Source organism: Solea senegalensis, linkage group LG5 (genome assembly GCF_019176455.1).
Source record: "Solea senegalensis isolate Sse05_10M linkage group LG5, IFAPA_SoseM_1, whole genome shotgun sequence".
NCBI classification, from domain to species: domain Eukaryota; kingdom Metazoa; phylum Chordata; class Actinopteri; order Pleuronectiformes; family Soleidae; genus Solea; species Solea senegalensis.
The window spans coordinates 9,917,345-9,938,642 of NC_058025.1; the positions used below are offsets into that span (position 1 = coordinate 9,917,345).

The 21,298-nt window shown below is 41.7% G+C and overlaps 2 protein-coding genes across 2 annotated transcripts; one reads left to right on the forward strand and one right to left on the reverse strand.

Moving 5' to 3' along the window:
- The first annotated feature begins 146 nt into the window (after positions 1-146).
- srrd (SRR1 domain containing) lies at positions 147-3,536 on the forward strand. The gene is made up of 6 exons (XM_044026377.1): positions 147-441; positions 552-592; positions 928-1,136; positions 1,229-1,327; positions 1,975-2,126; positions 2,571-3,536. The coding sequence occupies exons 1-6, from the start codon at positions 287-289 to the stop codon at positions 2,812-2,814; spliced, it is 900 nt and encodes a 299-aa protein (XP_043882312.1). The 5' UTR covers positions 147-286; the 3' UTR covers positions 2,815-3,536.
- Positions 3,537-3,781: 245 nt separating this feature from the next.
- On the reverse strand, positions 3,782-19,769 carry si:ch211-166a6.5 (clustered mitochondria protein homolog). Its single transcript, XM_044026376.1, has 28 exons — positions 19,473-19,769; positions 17,546-17,655; positions 17,204-17,375; positions 15,630-15,767; positions 13,472-13,626; positions 13,225-13,379; positions 12,944-13,066; positions 12,577-12,709; positions 11,541-11,633; positions 11,239-11,405; positions 10,948-11,127; positions 10,394-10,849; positions 10,223-10,296; positions 9,885-9,989; positions 9,292-9,392; positions 9,035-9,187; positions 8,880-8,942; positions 8,527-8,759; positions 8,347-8,431; positions 8,001-8,154; positions 7,727-7,866; positions 6,839-6,919; positions 6,625-6,750; positions 6,369-6,478; positions 5,770-5,863; positions 5,560-5,685; positions 5,373-5,446; positions 3,782-5,024 (listed from the first exon to the last, which is right to left on the reverse strand). The coding sequence occupies exons 1-28, from the start codon at positions 19,519-19,521 to the stop codon at positions 4,505-4,507; spliced, it is 4,170 nt and encodes a 1,389-aa protein (XP_043882311.1). The 5' UTR covers positions 19,522-19,769; the 3' UTR covers positions 3,782-4,504.
- Positions 19,770-21,298: the final 1,529 nt, after the last annotated feature.

Genomic DNA, 21,298 nt, shown 5'->3' on the forward strand with positions numbered 1-21,298 from the left:
AGACCGCAGTCATGAGCCCTTCCTTTGGAGAATAAAGCGGTAGACAAGAGTGCAAGAACACAGGAGGAACAAAAGCGTGTGATCCACACTCCGGAGCAGCAGGTGGCGCTTATGCAATGTTTTTTTTCTTACGTAGGCAAGACAAAGGAAAAAGAAGAGCGTGTCACACTTAATTCGGTCCCCGTGTGTTGCTGGTTCCATAAACCAAGTCAACACGCGAATCATACAAAAACATATGTGTACATTTGTTTATATCCATAGACAGCGATAAGGTGAGTTTGTGTAGATGTCTGACACTGGAGAAGAGTGGCAGGTGGCCCGAAAACGTAAAGGCGCAGCGCGGAAATCAAAGAAAACACACCAGGGAACTTCGGCCTCCAGGTGCCGCCAGGAGGAGCCGCTGGATATCGGGAAAACCATTAAACGAATCAGAGAGACGGCGTAAGAAATCTAATTCCTATCAAACACACAATTGACAGGTTTAATGTAAAGGCTTGTTGGTAACAATCCACACATGTCCTTCTAACTCTGTTCTCCATTTCCGTCTCTAGGTCTGAGCTCAGGTGTGACGGGATTTGGCAGAAATGGAAAGGTGTGTTGCAGTGTATTTCTTTTAAAATCATATGCTGTTTATCACAAAAGCATACTCAGTGAAATATGTTAATATAAGTACCAGTCTGAGTAGAAACAAACCCTTTTAGTTGTAATTGTAATTAATTCCAAAATACTCTGTGAGTCTGTGTGCGGCACTGGTACACTATGGAGTGATGCTTTTGTCTTTGTTATGGAATAATCAGCCTCCCTTTTTCTCTTTTTAGTCTTTCCGGCCTACATTTTTAAAGGAAGTGTGATATTAACACTGTGATATGACTGTTGCATACATGCTGAATTGTTAAAGTAAATGCTTGTATTGTCATGGTTTTACAGAGCAGCTGCTGGTGGCAGGATCAGCATCTCTGTCTAAACCTCCCGAGAGTAAAGACACTGAGGATCCCACTGAGCAGCCGGAGAAAGACGGGGAAGGCAGCCCATGCCGGCAGCTGGAGTGTGTGTGTTATGGCCTGGGCTCCTTTTCCTCTTGTCCAGTTGCTCGCTTCCAGCTTGCCATGTTACTGCTGCTGCTAGATGCAGGGCAGGTCAGTGATGTTTTTTTTCTTCCACTGAGGTAAATATTAACACTCACCTGTGATCATCTTGAACTTTCTCTTTCCTGCTCTTCCCCCTTTAGATTCCACTGGAGGACTGTTCTGTTTATGACCCGATGTTTTCCACTGCAGAGAGGGACATTTTGAGGAAGCTGGGTCTGAATGTGCTCACAGAGAACGAGGTCAGTTGTTGTTTATGTAGATATTTAATGCCGCAGGAGAATACACACACAAAAAAAAAATGTTGTTCAATGTTTGTGTTGGTTTATTTTAGGGCTGCAATGATTATTCAATTAATGGATTACTAAATTAATCGTCAACTATTTTGACAATCGGCTTGTTTTTTTTTGTTTTGTTTCAAATAACAAAACAAGCGTTCTGAATTTTTAGCTTCTTAATTGTGAATATTTTCTGGTTTCTTTACTCCATATAACAAAGAAATGATTAAAACTGAATCATTTCGGTTTGTGGACAAAACAGGACATTTGAGAACATCATCATTTCCAGGTTTGGGAAATCAACACTCAACAGATTAATTGGTTATGAAATTAATAGTTAGTTTCAGCCCTGATTTGCTATTAAAATTGTGTTATTACCCTGGAGAAACAGTACAATCATCTTTTTATTGGATTTTTCTACGTATTAAGATTTATTTATTTCAGATGTGTGTCTATGTCACATGACCTACCTGTTTACTCTTCTATGCTGTGTCAGCTAAAACTGTGAATGGACCTGTATGGTGTGATTTAAATAAGCTTTTAAATAAGTCTGCTTCCTTACAGTTGATTATTGAACTTGCTTGACAGTCTTACTCTTGTGTATTTTGCAGGAAGGGAAACGTCTGGCAAAAAAGCCCACACTCTTCTACCTGATGCATTGTGGAAAAGCTTTGTACAACAACTTGCTGTGGAGGAACTGGAGCACACAGTGTCTTCCTCTTATGACAATTGTTGGAAACAGCTTCACTGGAATGAGTGACAGGTTTGTACAAGACGTGAAGGAAGGAGATGAACAGTAAAGTAGGGCTGGGTATCAAACTTTAATACTTGTGTGGTGTTGACTGTACCCAAGGAGTTAATCTCATCACCATCAGTGAGCCAATAAGAATGCAACATGCTGTTTGACCGAGATCTAACAGTGCTTGTGATTGGCTGTGTGAGGAAGTTGTGACCAAACAAAGTTCATTCTTGAAAAGGAGAAGTGTATGTGTGTGAGAGAGTTTGTCTGGGTTGTGTTTTGGGACGCTGGTGCCTGAGAAGATCTAAAATGACATACAAACATTAGCTTCACAGCAAACTTAAGATTTTTTTTGATTAAAAGTGAGTTCCTGGAGTTGGTATAAATGCCATATTATACCCAGCCCTACCTGTAAGGAAGTGGAGGAGAGAGGAGGTAATAACAATTTCCAACCTTTTGTACCAACAGGACAGTCGGCCGAGAGTTCCAGCGCGACTACAGCTACATTTATCATGCTTTGAACGTGTGCGAGGAGCGACGGCTGCCCTGTCCATCGCGTCTCATTGAAGTCTTCAGTGACACAGCGGTCATCACCTTTCCTACAAACAGCCTTAACAGACTCCCGCAATCCACCTGGGCAGAGCCATGTGAACCAGAGTACCTGCACTGCCCTGATTTGGAGATTATACAAAAAGTCAGCAGTGACACATGAGGTGGCTAATACTGGACCTTTTTTTTATTATTGTTTCTGTTAATATGACTTAAAAAAAAATTAATTGTGCTCTGAATTGATGCTTGACTTTTGAGGTAAAATAGAAAAATATCAACCTCTTTGAATTAAATAATTGAAGCTGGCTTTCACATAGAAAGGAAAAAATTGATAGTATTGGGAGAACTTATTAATTTGTCTGGTGCAGTGATATTTAATTTCTTTACAGATTAAATCCTCATTACTTAGTTGTAGGTGATTGTCAGGGCTGATGTGTGACAGAAGGAGAGCAGGGGAAGTTCTACAAGCCGTCACTGAGACCTGCTATGGTATTTGGCTGGGAGACAGTGGCACTGTCTAAAAGACAAGAGGTGCTGGAGGGACCAGGATGGACAGGATTGGGAATGAACATATTTGAGGGACTGATCAGGTTGTGCGGTTTGGAGGTGGTTTGGTCTCGTGCAGAGGAGGCAGTGATTATATTGGACAAAGGATGTCTAAGATGGAGCTGCTGGGCAGGAGGAAAAGAGGAAGGACACGGGGACAATTGGTGCAACAGAAGACGACACGAGAGAGAACAAAAAAACCTGAAAGAAGATTTCTGGAGCACAGTAAAACACAAGATGGTATTTTCACCCAACATGTAAACATTTGCCAGTAAACTTTAATCTTGTTTTTTTTTACCTTTTGCTTCTGTCAGAATAAACTTTAATTGTCTTACAAAAGTGTTTTATTTACTTTTAAAAACACCTACAACTGTAGCATTTGCTTCATCAATTTTAAAATTATAATTCCTTTTAATTCTTAGATTATACTGTATGTCATTGCTGTTCCATCCAAATCAGGACTGAGGGTTTAAGACTAGGTATTAACTGGTTAAGGTTAAAGCTAAAGTTGTCCAATTAAACTTAAGTTACTGCATGTGAGAGAAAATCAAAATGGGCTCTTAAAGATGAGAAAACACATTATATACAGAGTAAAAAGTTTATTGTTGGGGGGGGAAAACAAGTCACTTCAGTACAGCCCTCACCCTGCATCAGTAATATTGTCTTCAACACAAAGTAATACTCATCCTCTCACACTCTTATCTTAATTGTGTGCATCACTGGATCAAATCACCTCTGAGACTTTTATTTTACAGCAGTGTCTTTGAAAAAAACAAAAAAAAAAAAATGTGGGTTGGGTATCGAACTTCAATACTTGTGTGGTATCAAGTGAGTATCAAACGTCCTCTGAATCACCTAAGAAATATGTCATTCAACACCAAATTTCAGTACCTAATCTCGTCAGCACCAGTGAGTCAGTAAGCATGTGGCGTCCTGTCAACAGTGATTGGCTGTTTCAATGTGTGCAGGACGTTATGAGCAGACACAGACTCATTTTCCAGAAGGAGATGGAGGAAGACCCGACCTAACGTGAGTGTGTGTGTGTGTGTTAAGAGAGGCTGACACTTGAATGAATGAATGAATGAAGGCATGTTGAGAAGATCTAAAGTGCATAGAATAAAACCGAGAGCAGAAAGTGTCCAACTGCAAGAAGATGACCAAGCCTGCTAAAACTAAATGACTGTTACTGTCATGTATAATGTGATTTAATGGTAAAATCGACGTAATAGAAAGAAGAAGAAAATCGATATCGGAGTCCAGATGTATCAATATTGCATCAGAAAAGTCTGTCTGTGTCTGACATGTGTTCATTCGTCTGCTGTTCCATTGACAGTGACACCGTCTGCAACTCCATTGACTGCGCTGTCTTTATCTCGTGTTCCATTGACTATACTCGCGTTTGAAACAATATCGGCCCAGGTCTTTTTACACTTCAGGACCGGTGGACTAACTGTCGCAGTCCCTGCTCCATTTAATTCACCATCTTTCTTGTCTGACTCCACCTCCCCATTAGCTGCTGCTCCAGCTTTGTGCTCTGACTCCCCGTTCACTATCTCACCTCCAGTATCTGAAGCGGCTCTGTCACTATCATCCTCATCAGCTGGCCCCACCTCATGACCATTAGCTGAAATGGCAGCAGCCTGCCCGCTGTTGTTCTCCGCTCCATCCCCAGCTTCCTTCCCATGTTCGGTTTCTTTATCGGAGCTTTTCTCTCCTCCCTTCGCAGTCTCGAGGGCGGCGAGCTCGCTGGGAAGTTTGAGTCCCAGTTCTTTTCGCACGGCTGCCTTGAGTTCCTCGTGTTTCTGTTTGTACTCCTGGTACCTGTCACTATGAAAAAGCAATACATATAAGTCATTTCATAGGTAACAAAAAAAACAACTATTACAGGATAATCTCTGCCAGTAACTTTTACATGTTACTGGCAGAGATTATCCTGTAAGTACCACTGCCACACCTTTACTTTCCATCCAACAAAGCCTAAAACACACTGTAATCTTTTTGCACTAATGGCAGCCACTTCTTTTTTTTTTTCAATCAAAGAATACATAAAAAAATCCTGAAAACTACCATAGTGTGAAACACTATTTTGTGCTTCCATAAACCTAAACTCAAAAAAAGCACAATAGCAAATAACATTACACTACAACAGTTAGATATCATGTCACTGATGTTTACCTTTTTGTTATCTTCCTGATTCCTGTAATCAGGACCATCTGCTCCAAAATGCTGTCAGTTGTGGGAGTCAGACACTGCAGACACAAAGCAGAGTGAGGTCAACAAACATGTTTTGTCTGTCTGTCTGTCTGTCTGTCTGTCTGTCTTCTTAAGAGTCAACACGGTGTCAGAGAAAGCAAAGTCATACCTCCACTGTTTGCTCGGCACTGTCAGCTCCTGCCTGTCTGAGAGAGCGTTCCACCTGCACGGCCTGCTTGGTAATGGTGGACAGGAACTCTTTGTGGCAGCTTGTCTGTGCGTGGTTCTCTCCAAACTGAGAAAGACAACGGTCATAAGACAACAACACACACACCCCCAGAGTGGTTTGCTCTCATCTCTTCAACTAAAATATACAAACCAAGATGGTCGAAGCAGCCAGGGCCTCTTTCTCATGGCTCATAGCACTGCGGTATTCTCCTTTACTGCACAGCCACTGGGCCATCAGGTGCTGACTGCGCAGACGCGGAAGCACGGAGACGGCGATGATGTTGCAGAAAGGAGACAAAACAACATTGATTGAAGACAGTAATTTACAGCCACTTTAACTGACTTGCAGCACACTCTTTCAAAGTCACTCTTTGTCATTTTCTTTGGTGAGACAGAGATCTTGGAATTTTCATTTCCCAGACATCACTGAGTCATTTTTCTCTCTCTTGCATAACGTTACTCACTCATTGTTCTGCACGGAATCTCACGTCAACAGCAGAGAGAGACACAACAACACTAGGTAGTGATGACTCATTTATTCTGCATAAGCAATGCAGGGCATGAAACAGTAGGTTTTGTCGTAACAAACAAGGGAGACATTTACCTAAATATTAACTTTCATTTTTTCTTGCACAAAATTCAAGCAATGTCAATGAACCATGCCTATTTACGGTGATTTTTAAAAAATTCTTAAGGATTTCAAGGACCCGTGGAAAACCCGATTAATGCAATCTATACATGTGAACTTACCTGAGAGCAGTGTGCAAGTCTGTGGGGCCGTAGAAGGAAGTGTGGAGTCTCAGGGAGCTCTTTAGGAACTGGCCGGACTGATCTCCTGTCAGCATCAACCCAAGACAGCTCTGCAAGAAAACAATAAGGGAACTTAATTTCTCTTAAGTGGATACTCTTTGTTGTAAATGCCTCATATAACACTGAGAAGTGTTTCTGTTTTTAATCTTGGTGTGAGAAGCAGTAGAGGTAGACGTGAGTAGTTGTTGCCACTTACATCCACTGTTGCGGTGTAGGGATGGTCTTCTCCATGCACGGTCAACATCAGCAGCCGAGCTCTGAGGAAACACTTCTGAGCCAGCACCATCTCCCCTCCAGCATACATGTACACGCCGAGGAGGGTCTACGTGAAAAACAAGATATCACAATCTTGCCACAGCAGCACCAATATGCACTCATTGACATTATGTTAAATGGGTCGCTGGACTCACGTATTGCAGGATAGTGTTCGGATGGTCGAAGCCAAGCACCCTCTCACTGATGACCACGGATTTCAGCTGGACACTGCGAGCCTTGATGACAGAGGAAGTCAGAGTGGTGAGACGAGGATAAAAAGCCATCTACACAGATATTACTCCTCCAGTGATGATTGAATGCATCATTTTAGCTGCTCCTCAACATGCTGGAAGCCCCGCAATGTTTTACGCTCTCATGTGCTGGTGTTTAGACATTGGAATATTTGAGGAATAATGCTGTTGAATAGCATTTTGCTGGAAATGCCCATCCCTAATTAAGAATCTATGAATGCAGACACACGACACTTGTACACACTGACACTTGCGACCCCTTTTATGAGGCCCGCCACTTAGTATTAAGTTATATTGAATAAAAATACAAATTTTGCATGATTTTATCATGAATAAAATATCGTTCCGTATCGACACAAACACTCTTATTTTGAAATTCTTTGAAAGATATTGTTATTATGATGTCACGATGGAACATCTTGATATAATTTGGTCTCTCTCTCTTCTGATGAAATTGATTATTAATCCCAAAGCAAATTACAGTTACATTAAAGGTCCAGTATATTGAGGTATATTGTTTATGTTTATATATGTGTATAAATGCTGTAAAATTAAATGTGTTTAGTTTCCATGGCCTTAAAATAAGCATTTATTTATACTCTTCAGGCAAAACAAGTCAGTGTTTTGTGCTACTCGACATAGTTCACTACTCAAGAGGTGTGAGCTGAAAAATCTGCAGTTTCACTATACGTCAACTGTGTAAATGTACAACCTCCCACACATAGAAATGATGTGTTTATGTTGTCCTATCTATAGCATTGCTGTGAAGGCACAAGGGTAAATAAAACCTACTTCCGCAGTTTTTCCCTGCAGGAAGGCCACCCTGGCCAAAAGGGTGTTGCAGTAACATGCCTCAGGGTGCAGGTCATCACACACCCTACCAAACAAGTAGGCGGCCTCTTTCAGATGCTCGTGGGCCTGATCCAGCAGGCCTACATTTGTAAAAACACAAAATAATAACTTATTTTTTTAAACACAGAAATCACTGTGTTTCATTAACAGTGAGCTCAGAAACATGCATGGGACGTGAAGGCCACAGCAGAGTCCGCGTTTATATTTGACCCACCTTTCTGAATGGCGTTCTGTGCAGCGCGATATGCTTTAGAAGCATCAGAGGTTGGCGTGTAAATGTGCTTGACAATAGGGAGGATGTTGAGGACGTCGTCTGGTCCAATGGGAGCTTTGCTCTGGTTGTCAAGGATGTAGTCCCTCAATCTCAACTGGTGAAGACACAGAAATAACAATCATATGTTACTTTTATAACACTGCTGAAGAAGAGAGTGCAGGCAGGGCGGAGTGGGTGGAGACTCCAGCCACATAACCTGGTCTATACAATAGAACAGTATTTCTGTTTTTCAGGGCTCCAGTGATTTGTTTACAAACCATAAATCCATATTTCCTGAGACTGTTACCTGCACGCCGGTCTTTAAACAGAACTCTCTGAGCAGAGAGATTTTCTGAAGGCCATAGTGCTCCACGAGGTGGTTTGGTCCAGAGCTGCCACAGAGCAAAATGACAGTTGTTCTCACATTAACACTGAGTCATTACATAGCTAACTATCAGGTGAGAGCAAACACAGGATGTGTACTCACACGAGGCTGCCGGGGATGTTGTATGTCTCAACAGTGTCCTGGCAGACCAGGTTCCACAACTCAGGCCCTGTGAGTGTGCTCCAGGGCAGGCTTTCACTGGGCCCAGCCCCTCTGCCTCGCCGCCTTGACTTCTTTTTCGTGTCCTCCCCTCCAGTAGTGGGCGTGAAGTGAGGAACCAATAGGCAGCAGAGGAAGTGACTGATAGCTGCACAGAGACTTGGCACATCCACACCCTATAAAGACATGGGAACATTAAACGTGAGTTAGTCATTCTTGCTGGAGCATATTGATGCTGTGACACCGCCCTCGAATTCATCACCCAAGAGAGAACAATGTATAATGTGATAATGTACCTGGAGGAAATTGTTGAACACTCTTCTTGTGGAGCGAATAAAGATTTCACCAACCACTGATCTCTGTTGAACGCAGTGATAGAATAGAAAGCACAGTTAGGAAGAGTGCTCACTTCCTGGTTTGAGGCCATCTTTTGTTTTTAATTAAAACGCACCAGTATATGCCTCAGGCTCTCCTTGTGTTCTGAGTCACTGATGGCCTTCATCACATGTCCCAGATACCGGAGACTGATGCCTCGCTGGTGCAGCGCCTCTTTTAGAGAAGCTCCGTCCATGGGCGCCTCATAGTTTTCTAGGCAGTGCGTCACCTGTGAACGTGTACAAACGTGCAAATCATGAGCTTGTTTCATTCATCAAAGCAAAAAAAAAAGAAAGAAAGAAAAAAAGGCAAGTTTAAAATGGATCCACTGACAAAGTCTGGTATCTGGTGCGTGATGACAAAAGCTGCTGCTTCCTTCAGTAACCTCTTCTGCAGGTCAAGTGATGAACTTTCGCCAGGCGGGAAGGTGACTCCTAAACACAAGGACACAAAGATTCATGTCATAATGAGCATAAAGGATGGGACTCTTTGTGTGTGTGCTTGTTTTTAGTACCACTTAAGGACATTTTCTGGCACAAACAGTGACTTTGTCAGGACCAGCAAAACCTGTCAGGAAACCAAAACCTGGTCTTATTGAGGCAGAATCTAATTTTAAGGGAACTGGTTAAATGTAGGGCTAATGTTTGATTGGGACAGAAACAAAGCCTTTTCCTTAACTAGTTCATGTCTAACTGTTTGACCACGTCTTTTTTAAAAAAGTACAATAATATTGACAATATAAATGCAAGGACATAAATAAAACCTGGTTAAGTTTTGTGTCATACTGAAATCAACTTACCAAACCATTATAACTAAAATGTGAGGTGTGCCTTCATACCAAACAACTAATAGTTTAAATGATTGTGTGACAATAATCATTAGTTGTGTGTGTGTGTGTGTGTGTGTGCGTGCGTGTGTGTGTGTACCTGGAGAAAGGACATTTGGGTTGAGTCGCATCTCAAAGATGATGTCACTAACCGATCCTACGGCTTTACAAGCAGCTCGTACTGCATCAGTGGCTCGAGAGTCACCTGCAACAATAATAATCAAAAAACATCATAAATTTGTCAAATTGATTTGTGTGTGTATTCTTGTACACGTAAAAAAGGGTTTCATGGGTGTTGCACAACAATGTTCATGGTAGTGTTTGATGCTATCACAATGGGGCTTTCTTTTCCCTCTTCTTGTTCAAAGCACTGGAGTCATTAGTTATTCATTTTGGTCTCAGTTCAGTTCGATGTATGTGAAGTAAAGCACTTCTTACCAGCTGTTGCACATTCTTCAAAGCCTCCTTTCTCTTCCATTGTCTCCCTGACACGCTGAGTGTATTGGTAGTGTCTGAAAAAGCCAAACAATAAAAACCAAAATATTAGAACACTTTAAAAACCGAGTCCAAAAGTGCTGAAAAGTATTGTTTTTTTCATGTACAACTCACTTGTGCTGGATGAAAGCCTGCACCAGCTCTGGCCTCAGTCTACACAGGCCATGAGGGAAGGTGTGCGGTAGCCCAGAATTTGTGTGATAATTCTCTGGCCATCCTTCTTTTACACAACCCCCCTTCTTCTCCTCCTCCTCCTCCTCCTCCTCCTTCTCACAGCATTCTTTCTTCTCCTCTTCTCCAGTGACTGTCTGACAGTCTGCCTCCACGTCTGGACAGAAGTTGACATCAGCTGGGAAGCTCCTGAACACGTCCAGTATGTAGAACCTCCCATCGCCTCCTAACATTCCTTGTGCGTCCACTGAGGTGAACAGTGGTACCCGGAGACCACTGGGCGCCACAACGACATGTCTCTGGAGAGAAAGACACTTGGCGGCGTGAGCCAAGAGCCCGAGAAGACGTCTGCGTTGAGCGGACTCTTGAGGTCCTGCATTTATTCCATACAGCAAGCCTCTGAAGACCAGAAGGAGAAAGATATTAGCAGAAAAGGCACAAAAAAACAAAAAGTGTGCAACACAGTTTTGTTATGTTGGGCAAATTCACAACAATACCTTGAGGCAGAAGAATTTTCTTCACTTTGATCTGAGCCTTCCAAGCCAGGAGCCAGACCCTGGGCAGACAGGCGGACACCTCTGTAGTCCACAATGGCTGTAGGTAGTGTGTGGAGCTCTTCCAGCCCCTCTATGTTGCTGTAAGCTTGTACTCCTTTAAGCTCCAGCCTCTGAGCTGCCCTGCAAGTATGACATTCAAAAAAATCAGCAAAACCTCTTCATACAAGACAAAATGTCTTTACATTCATAATATTTTGTTATTTTTGGAGAGTTGTTTTTTTTTATATATACCTGCGTCCTCTTTCTCCACCAAACATGGCACTTGCTGCCCCCTGGCTCATGAACAGACCACCCCAAAGGAAGGCCGGGTCCTCTGGGTTTCCATTCACTGGCTCCACAAAGCCGTCTACGACAGTCTCTGCCCCCTGCATGACAGCCCTCACAAATCCACTGTTTACCTGAGAGGAAACCATGACGAGGAGGAGGAGAAGGAGGAGGAGGAGGAGAAGGTGAAAGTGAGTGAGTAAGGAATAGAAAACAGGTGATCACTGTCCCAGGGTTGTTCAGAATCACGTCGCAGCTTTGATAGTAACCTGCAGCATGGCTCTGTCTCTGTGCAGCCTCTCCTCCACGCTGCTTTGAGGAAGATCTCGGGCCGCTTGCAACTCCTCATTCCAGTCTGGGGTCTAAACACAAACAACAACACATATATTCATTTTAATGTAAATGTAACAATAAAATCTAAAGGTTTAATTACATAGTCCAGTGGTTCTCAAACGTTTTATACCAAATACCACCTGAAGTAACACCATGATCACCAACGTTAAAATACAGTGGTGTAAATAGCTCGAGCAAAGTCAGCTACAGACTTTTCACAGGAGGCAGATTTATTCCCAATAAGATAATTCGCTGTCTCCTCCTCCTCCTCCTCCTCCTCACATATACTTCACACACTGGTATAGTGACATTAGATTAAGATGGAGCAAGAGATGAGGTGACTCTAGTTATTATTATTTAATTTCTACGCACTCCGGTCATCATTCCTCCGCTCCACTCTCCACTGATCACATACCCTTGCATATATAGAGTAGAAGAATATTTCTGATTATCCTCCGAGTACTGCCAGAGGAAGCTTGCGTACCACTGGTGGTGCACGTACCAGAGTTTGAGAATCATGAACCTACAGCCACAATAATAATTGCACTGAATATGGCTAAAGTTAGTGCAAATGCGATTATTCCCTCTATTTTAACACACTTTCACACATGCAATGTTCCAAAAAAAAACAAAAAAAAAAACCTCAACAGTTCTGGCGTTTTCAGTGAGCAACGCATTCCATGTGTTTGTTTCAGTTTCCTGTGGTAGAATTCCCAGTGGTCGATTAAAGAGATTGCCATGGTTGCACCATGTCACAAAGAGCCTGAGGAGCCAGGTCATGTAACCATTTGTCAATGAGATTGGCAATCGCACAAAATCGTTTTTTTCTCACACAGATTTATATATATATATATATATATACGTTCCAGGCGTTTAATCACTGTTGAAACTGCCCGTGACCGTGAGCTATATTCAGCTGCCATCACAATCTGTGCCACTGCCAACAGTCGGTGCTATCGTGTGGTACTGAACCTGTCTTGCTGCTTGTTCATCAACTCCCAGTCTGCTGAAGGTGTTTTTGTGGGTGCGGGAGGCACAGGGGGGGCCGAGCCAACTCATCGTGTGGTAAGGAGTCGGCGTCACCTCTACTGGTGGTAACTGAGGTCTACAGGGAGAAAGAACAACAATGGATTTTTGTTTTTTCTTGTTTTCTTTCTTGTTGTTTCTTGTTTTCTGGTATGTTGCACTTTTTGTTGTAAATATTAGGTATGTTTGTGAACCAGCTAATGTAAGATTGTCAGTAGTAGCTGTCTAAGACAGAAGCTAATGGGGATCTTAATAAACAAACAAACAAACATGTTATATGTGTGCATCCTTTACGCACAGGTAAATGCTTCACCTGTTTTTGAGAGTGGTAAAGGTAGTTTTGAAGGCAGGGCTGACGTGACAGAGCAGATCAGTGAGACAGTGATGAACTGGAGAAGACTGTGCTGGACGAGGATCAAAGACATCTTCAGTAGACCTGACGTGACGAAAGGGGACAGAAAGAATCATTCATATGTATAAACATGTTCTGCTGCTAACCGCTGTCACTCAAAGCAGTTGTCCTGCCAAAAACATAGTCAGTAAAATTAAAAAAGGCCTCTGCCTTATTTTAGAATCATGTGCTTTCTTTTATACCTGTTGAGGAAGAAACCTTTGGGACAACAAGTGATCTCAAACTGTCGGCCCTCCATTGTCGTCACGGAGAGGTACAGGAAGTCTCCCTGCAGCTTCCTGTGTCCTGGAGGTGGGTTCCAGCAGCTCAGACAGAGGTCCCTCAAGTAACTGGGAGCCTGATGATATTAAAACACAAAGTCACAAAGAGTGAGCAGCGTGTAGTGAGGATGATGCTAACAACTGAAGTGCATGCATTTACAGTGAGTACCTCTGGCTGGGTGCAGGGTGGTAGCAGGGCCATGAGTGGTCTGTCAGTGGAACCAGGGAGCAGGTACTCAGGGGGAGCTGCATCCTGGTTGGTTGAGTCTGTTTTTGTGTTGCTTAAAGAGCGTTTCAGGCTCTTTCCATTTGGTAGGCTGGAGTCTGCAGCAGCAGCAGAAAATGGGAGTGACACAAGTGAGTAAAGGCTCAAATTCTCAATCATATTTAGTATAATATTTCATTCCATTGTATCACAATTAGTCAAATGATTTTTTTTTGTTGAAAGTGAGACGTCCTCCTCCCTCTGTCCATCACTCTGTCTCTGAATGAATGTAAACAAACATCACGAGACTGTGTGTGGGCCGCGTGTACTGCGGCTGCAGCAGCAGCAGCGTGGAAACCACATACTAGCAAACCACGGCAGTTCAGCCAGGTCCACGTCAAACACGGGTAGAATGTGAAAGTCTCAGACCACCACTTGTTGTTTTAGCAACGCTGCAATGAGCACACGACACTTTAATTGGAACACGTCCAGAAAATACGGGAAACGTGTCATAAAGTGTGGAGTATTTAGTGTGACCTTGCCTTACACTTGAACAACAGCACGACCGCTTAAAACTTGAGCGGAACCATCATTTTTCATGTCGAGAAATATCTGCTGTGAAAAAGGTCAAACTAAAAACACATGACACACTTAGTTTGCGGCGTATTTAAAGTTAGGAGAATAACTGTGTGGAGTGAAACGGACTGAAATAACAACAGTGACAGAGCGATTCAACATTGTCAGTTTCTATGAGTTATATTGACATTTATAAAGTGCAGTCACCGTTCCAACACGATCTCAGTACGCACCATTCGCTCATTCATAATAGGAGAGACATTGCTCACACTCTTGCCAGTAGTTCTATCTTTGGCAAGTTTGGACAGTTTGGGCTTGAATGTTGAACAGTTGCTGACAGTTCAACAGAGCAGAGGCGACCTGAGGCACAAACGAACCTGATCTATTGCACTATGAACATGGAATGAGCTACAAAACATAATTTCACAAGTGATACTGCATTCTTTAAACACCTTCAAAGAGCATCATGAAAGAAACATGTTTTTTACACTGCCTTTTTGAGGGGTTCAGATTAAGGATCTTTTTAGTATGACCTGTGGACTTCTGCACTTTACTACTTTATCATGTCTCTCTTTTTTTTTTGTTTACTCTCATTTAACTACTTAAATTTAGCTTTTATATTCTGTTGTGAGTTTTATATTTGAAATCGCTTTGTGCTGCTATCTCTACCTGGACCAGGACTTGTATTTAAATGGGACCTTCCTGGCTAAATAAAGGACAAAGGAAACAAAGGAATACATTGTGTTAAATAAAGGAAACAGAGACAGTTTCTTCATCTTTCAAATGAACAATTAATGGACATCTCTGTCACACATGCACATTTGCACATAGCACACCGCGAAAGACCTTCTTGTTATATTTTGAATAGCTAATCTTTTTTTTTTTTTACTTTTTTTATCATCTGTTTATATATTTATTTTGTTTGTTTGTATTCGAGAGCAAAGCAGAGCCAAGTCAAAATTCCTTGTTTGTGTGCACAAACTTGACCAATAAAGTTGATTCTGATTCTGATTCTGAAACAAATAAATAAATAAATAATGAGTGCACATTTGCACATCTGTTTCATGTTCTAAAAGCCAAGGCTATTAAACTGGTTTACTTGTTTACAGCAAATGCAATGTCTGCCGTTGTCATTTGTTGTTTTTCATAATTCATGTTCAGTATCACCACACTTAGTGCTTCACTTTGTGCAAATTAAAACAAGGACAGGTTTGGAGTAAATAGCACAGCAATAACATAATTAATGCAATGTATAGTGTTACATTTGTATCAATAATGGTCTAACATAGGTGACTCCTAGGTGGTGGGATGGGGGGCCCCCAAATGTAATTTAGTTTAGGGCCCCATAAAGGCTTGGGCCGGCCCTGCTGTTCAAATCTGTTTGATGAGAACAAAAAAGCAGAACAACTATATATGACTATAATACTTGTTTTCAAACCTTCCTACCGCTGTAAATTACACCCCCGAGTGTTACTTTGATGTTGCTTTGTAGATTCATGTTAGTGTGCGTGTGTGTGTGTGTGTGTGTGTGTGTGTGTGTGTGTACCTGTTGTTTGCACATGAGTGAGTGTGTCCAGCAGGCTTGGTGAGCGTCCTTCTCTCAGGGCGTCCTGAGGCCCAGATGCACGTAGCAGCTCCAGGACACGGGCCAGATGCAGCCTGGCAGAGCAGGCAGTGTAGGGCTCTGGAAAATAGAAGAAAAACGAATTAATCAGACTGAACCAAAACGTGCAGCGAATCAAGTATGAAGCAATCACTGCTGTACTGTATGTACTAACAAACAGATGGCACGGTAGTGTGTTCTATGCCTTCTATAGAAGGTGAGAGACAGAGTAATTGTTTGACACACAGCTGAAACATCTGCAGCTATAAATCTGCGTAAATCTCCAATATCTTGTTACAGTAACAGGGAAGGTGAGTCAGCGTTTAACAATGAACCGAGAGACTTGTGTGAGAGAAAAACAATGTAAAGAAAAAATATGGACAATGGCAATCCAAATATATGAAATGTAATTGTGCCACACTGCAAATAATCTATGGACTCGTTATTAATTACACAACAAATACAAATCGAAATCACAAGTTTATAGGGAAATAGCAGAAAGCAGTAGCGCACAAGTTTTAAATATAAACAAATGTCTGCTACATTCAGACCACTATCAAATTCACACAATGCAGATTAAGCAGTGTTGTAATGTAAAGAAGTACAAATACTTTGTTACTTGTACTCAACTACAAAATTCACTGTATTCATCTGAACTTTACTTTATTTATATTGATAGCAACTTTTTACTTTTACTTCACTACATTTCCTCTTACTAACTTTGTTACTAGTTACTACCAAATAAAATCAGAAGAAGAAGAAGAGTTGGTAATGGTCTGTATTTATATAGAGCTTTTCTAGTCTTGATGAGCTGCTAGTATAGTTTTGCCATTCACCCATTCACACGCTGCAACATGGGGCTAAGAGTCTTGCTCAAGGACACATACAGACTAGCAGAGTCAGGAATTGAACCCACAACCTTCCAGTTGAAAGACAACTCGCTCTACCACTAGACCTCAACCTCAAATGACCTGGGGGACAATGAACTTCTAGTCTGGTCAGACTGTAACTAAAACACTAATACAAGTGTGTATATATAATTTAATGTTGAATGTAATCCATGTATTAATGTGATAAATATAGCCTTATGTATTATAATGATTATAATGACTATAATTATATAGTTTATGCCAATTGACAAGAAAACAACGCACACACACACGTACTGTGTTTCCAAGTAAGAGTAGATCACAGACTAGTTTTCATTAGAACTTGAAAACAAGAGGTGCTGGGCCACATGGAATGGGTGGAGGGACTACACACACGTTTGAGACCTCTGGTCTAGACAGATAATGTTGCATTTAAAAACAGAAATATAACAGTTAATGAATTTACTGTAGAAATAAAAATCTAATGTATTACAGAAGGTGGACCTCCGAGGAGAGAAACTGTCCGTCAGGACTCGGAACGCAGAGGTCCACAACCGAACCTCCACACTGGAGCTTTAATATATTATGAGTGTGTTTCATTCTAAAAAAAAAACATTGAAAAGGTAAAAAAATAAAAACAGTAGCTACCTTCCACTAGGCGAATGATAGCTCCTGGTTTAAGGCCCTTGAGAGTTTGCAGTTCTGCCAGAGGATCCAGAACCGTCCCCGCGAATGAAAGTGACAGGCTGGAGCGCGGACACACCTCATTCCTCGACAGCAGGGACATGAGTGTGTCTTGGACGAGCCAAAATCCGTGCACCTACAAATATGCATTGGTTTCACATAATGTCCACATTATATCATTCACATCACACTACTTGATGAGGACAGTCCCTGACATTCAGAGAAACTCTCTTTTGAAAGGTTTCTCTATGAGTCCAGATAGTTTGTTTGTTTTCGTTTTTTTGTTTGTTTGTTTGTTTGTTTTACCTGCAGCTCAAATGACTCCAACCCTGCTCCCTGGATCTTCACAGCAAACGACGAGTCCTCTTCTTGCTTCAGACCGACAGCACTCTTCCCACCAGCCGTGCTCATTACATCTGATTGAAGTCATAAGAAATAAGAGACACAAAAAATGACTGAAAATAATCACAGACCCTCTTCAATGGACCAGCAAATAATGTCACTTTGTTTTGGGACTTCACCTCAGTTTCCGGCGCACTATGAGATACTAACATTCAGCCGGGTAATAGTTATCAAAAACACATTATGTGAGTGTGTGTGGGCAGAAGAAAAATCTATCTTTGTGAGGACATTGTCCTGGTCCTAACAACTATAAAGAGATTTTTCTTCTTAGGTTCAAGGAATGGAAAATTCATGAACTATTGTTTTTAATTTAACTGTCAAGTTTATTGTCATTATTTGCATTTTTCTTTCACTTGTTACTGTTAGTTAGTTACTGGTTTGTTTTCATTTTCCTTAAACTGTTGACTTAATCTTGTTTGCGATGTCTATATTTACACAGTGGTCGTGCACTTGTAATGAAAATAAAATAATAAAAAAACTTCACAAAAACAAGGTTAGGGAGCTATAGGAAGTAGGGGATGCTTTAGTGTCCTCGCTAAGAATGCTGGACAAGAAGTGTGTGCGTGTGTGCGCACACGTGTGTGGAAGAGAGAGAAAGATAGAGACAGAGAGTGCCTGAGGGTGAGAGTGAGTTTAGAGAGAATTACCAAAAGAAAGGGAAAGTGGGGTGTGTCTGTCTTCTTTTTTTTTTTTTTTTACCTTTACTTTGACAGAAACAGTTGGGGAGAGCAGGACCCAGCGTGTTTCTCAACCTGCAGGGTGACTAAACCTGTTGAATTTGCCCACTGGCCCTCGTGTCATCTAGGTTTAGGATGAAGGGACAACCACACCCAGCTCTGGCATGTTTGGACAGCAGAATGCTACGACACATAAACTAACAAACCTAAAACTTGGCAGTCGAGCGAGCGACCATGCAAAGACGAATTTGTGCATTGTGCATTGGCACCTTTGGCATATACACAGCAACACAGGGGCGCAATTCGTTTTGCACCCAATCTTTGAAGGCAAGAGTCGATTCTACAGCAAATCCCCAGCTCTTGCTGTCAATATGGGAGCACTTTACTACTGGAAAAAATAGCTTCTTTGTTTGTGATTGGCTAAGAGAAGGCCCCTCCTTGCTGAAAGCTAAGAGCCATCAGCCTCTACTCTGTTCTACCTACTGCCTTACTACTACAGTAAACTGCTCCTTTCTGTCTTGCAAAATATATTTTGGCACTGATTTCTGAGACTGGCTTGCACTACACAGGAAGGCTGAATTCCTTTCTAATGTGTCATACTAAGACCTCCAGCGTATTCACATTTAGAGTGTCACGAACGATGATTTATCGCCCTGCGCCCACACATTTGTATTGATTTGTAAACACCTTAACTTTCCTGTTGATACAATCATTGTGCCTTATATGGAGGAGGGTGGTAAAGGTCACGATAGATCAAGAGACACAAAACATGATGCAACTGTGAGGCAGGTTGAGTAGTTTGAGATACAGTATATGCAGACTTTTGTTTTGTATTTCAAACAACCTGCAAGAGTAAAATACAATCTATTCTTTGTATTTCCCCAAGGAGGACTTTACAGCATTTCTAGATATCCCAGGGCACTGAATGTGAAGAGTTAAAAAGAGCAGAGCACACTCTCTGAGAGCAGTGTTCAGAGCAGCAGTGCAACGCTAAATATCCCACCCTCCTCACATTCTCCAGTGAGGGAGGCACCAGATGAAAAAAGAAGGAAGAGGAAAGAGCAGAGAGAGACTCACAGAGGGAGAGAGAGAGAGAGAGAGAGGGAGAGGAGCAGAGAAGAGAAGAAAACACACACACTACAGGGATTTCTCACCACTTTTGGCCTGATTCCTTCCTCCTCCTCTCCTTGTTTTGTCCTTCATGGCTGCGAGTTGCAAATGTATTCTTGAGTTTTCCCTTCTGTCTCCTGGAAGTTGGTCCACCTCAGTGTTTTTGCTTCAAACTAAAAGGAGGGTTGCACAAGAGAGGGACCGAGTGAGCGGAAAGGAGGAGCTAGACTGTTAGTGAAGCCAGCAGAGTGAAAGTGTAGGAGACTCTCAGTTCAGGATTGTTACTCCTGCTCCTCTCTACAAGGCAAACTCAGCTTATCTGCTCTCCCTGTGTAAAAAAAAAAAAAAAGCCACACCCTCTTATTGCTCCACACAGAGTCATTACTCTCTGCTTCTCTCTCACACTTTGTTGTACTGGGTGTGTCTAAAAGCGTTGTAGCTCTACTCACTCTTCCTTCCCCTGACATGTTTCACTCCTCCCTCCCTCCCTCTCCATAAACCCTGGAAGAGAGTTAAAAATTAAGCACACACTGTGTTTTGGTTGTTGTTGGACCTGAGTTGAAGAACCGTGAAACATCTGATAGTCACCATTAACTGTTACAAAATGTTGGAGTAGATTTGAATGTTGTGTATACAACAAGAAGAGTCAGCGGAGTGTTTGCTGAAAAGTTTGTTATCTGTTTGTTACACATTTACAAATGCATGCCTGAAATAAAGTTTGGAGAGGGGAAGTTTACAAATGAGTCACGTCACCTTTTCTTTTAATTGCACTTTTTAATCCTTTGGGAATTTAATATACAAATACTGCGTTGCAGCTTTGCAAGTGGAAAGTTTGCCCATTCTTGCTGTAAACACGACTTAAGACCTGCTTGTCTGCTTCATTGGTGCCCCATACATTTCCAATAGGGGACAGACCTGTACCGCAAGAAGGACTGTCAAAGCCAGAGATGGTATCGTCTTGCTGAAATAAATTTCATAGAAACTTGTAGTCCCAGTTGTAGTTTAAAAAAGTTCAAGAGGCCCTAATGGGTGCATCACGGGTGTATATTATGGGACATGTCCCTACCAGTGTCCTAAAATGCTGTGGGGGGTTTTCATCCAAAATGTTGATTATTGTGATAAAGAGCTAAGTAGATAGAGATAGTAGAGATACTCATCTCCGGTGTGGCAACCATACCGTTGGCAACTATAGAGAAATTGAAATTGGAAGTAATTATGGTATTAATGGTTTCAGGTGTCAGAAGGACTTTTTTGAAAGAGGAACCGAGGTATAAACTTGGCTAAAAATAATATTCCGTAACCAATCCAAACGTGCACCTTCTTTGAAATGAAAATGATTTTATATTTAATGCTTTTTTCACCCTACTAACAATACTAATATAAAAGTAATAATATTAATAATTAGGGTCTGAGTGCACAGAGCGTGTAGGAGTTATTCTTCTTTTTCTGATTCTTGTTCTTAGTATTTGTTTTAACAGAAATTGGTACACGCGTTAATCAGGTCAGGACACACAAAAAAGTCAATGAGGACTATGCCCCAAATCCTGCAGGAAGGCAGACATTTTGGATTGAACAGCCATGTCAAGAATCATTTTATACTGAAAATGCTACCAGCTCTCTGAGCTAAGGCTGCCACGTGGACTTTGATATCCCGTTGAAATTTATTCGGCAGTTCTAAGAATATATTTTCTGATATAAAAATGAGCTTAGGTATCACTGCTCCTACATGGATAAATTGCAGATCAACAAAGTGAAAAAGGGACAGAACTATATTAAACCTTTGCAGGTTTACAACAAATGGATGGTGTACCTCGCTACAGTAATTTATACGTTGTTTATACGTATTTTTTCTTGCTGCAATACATCACGT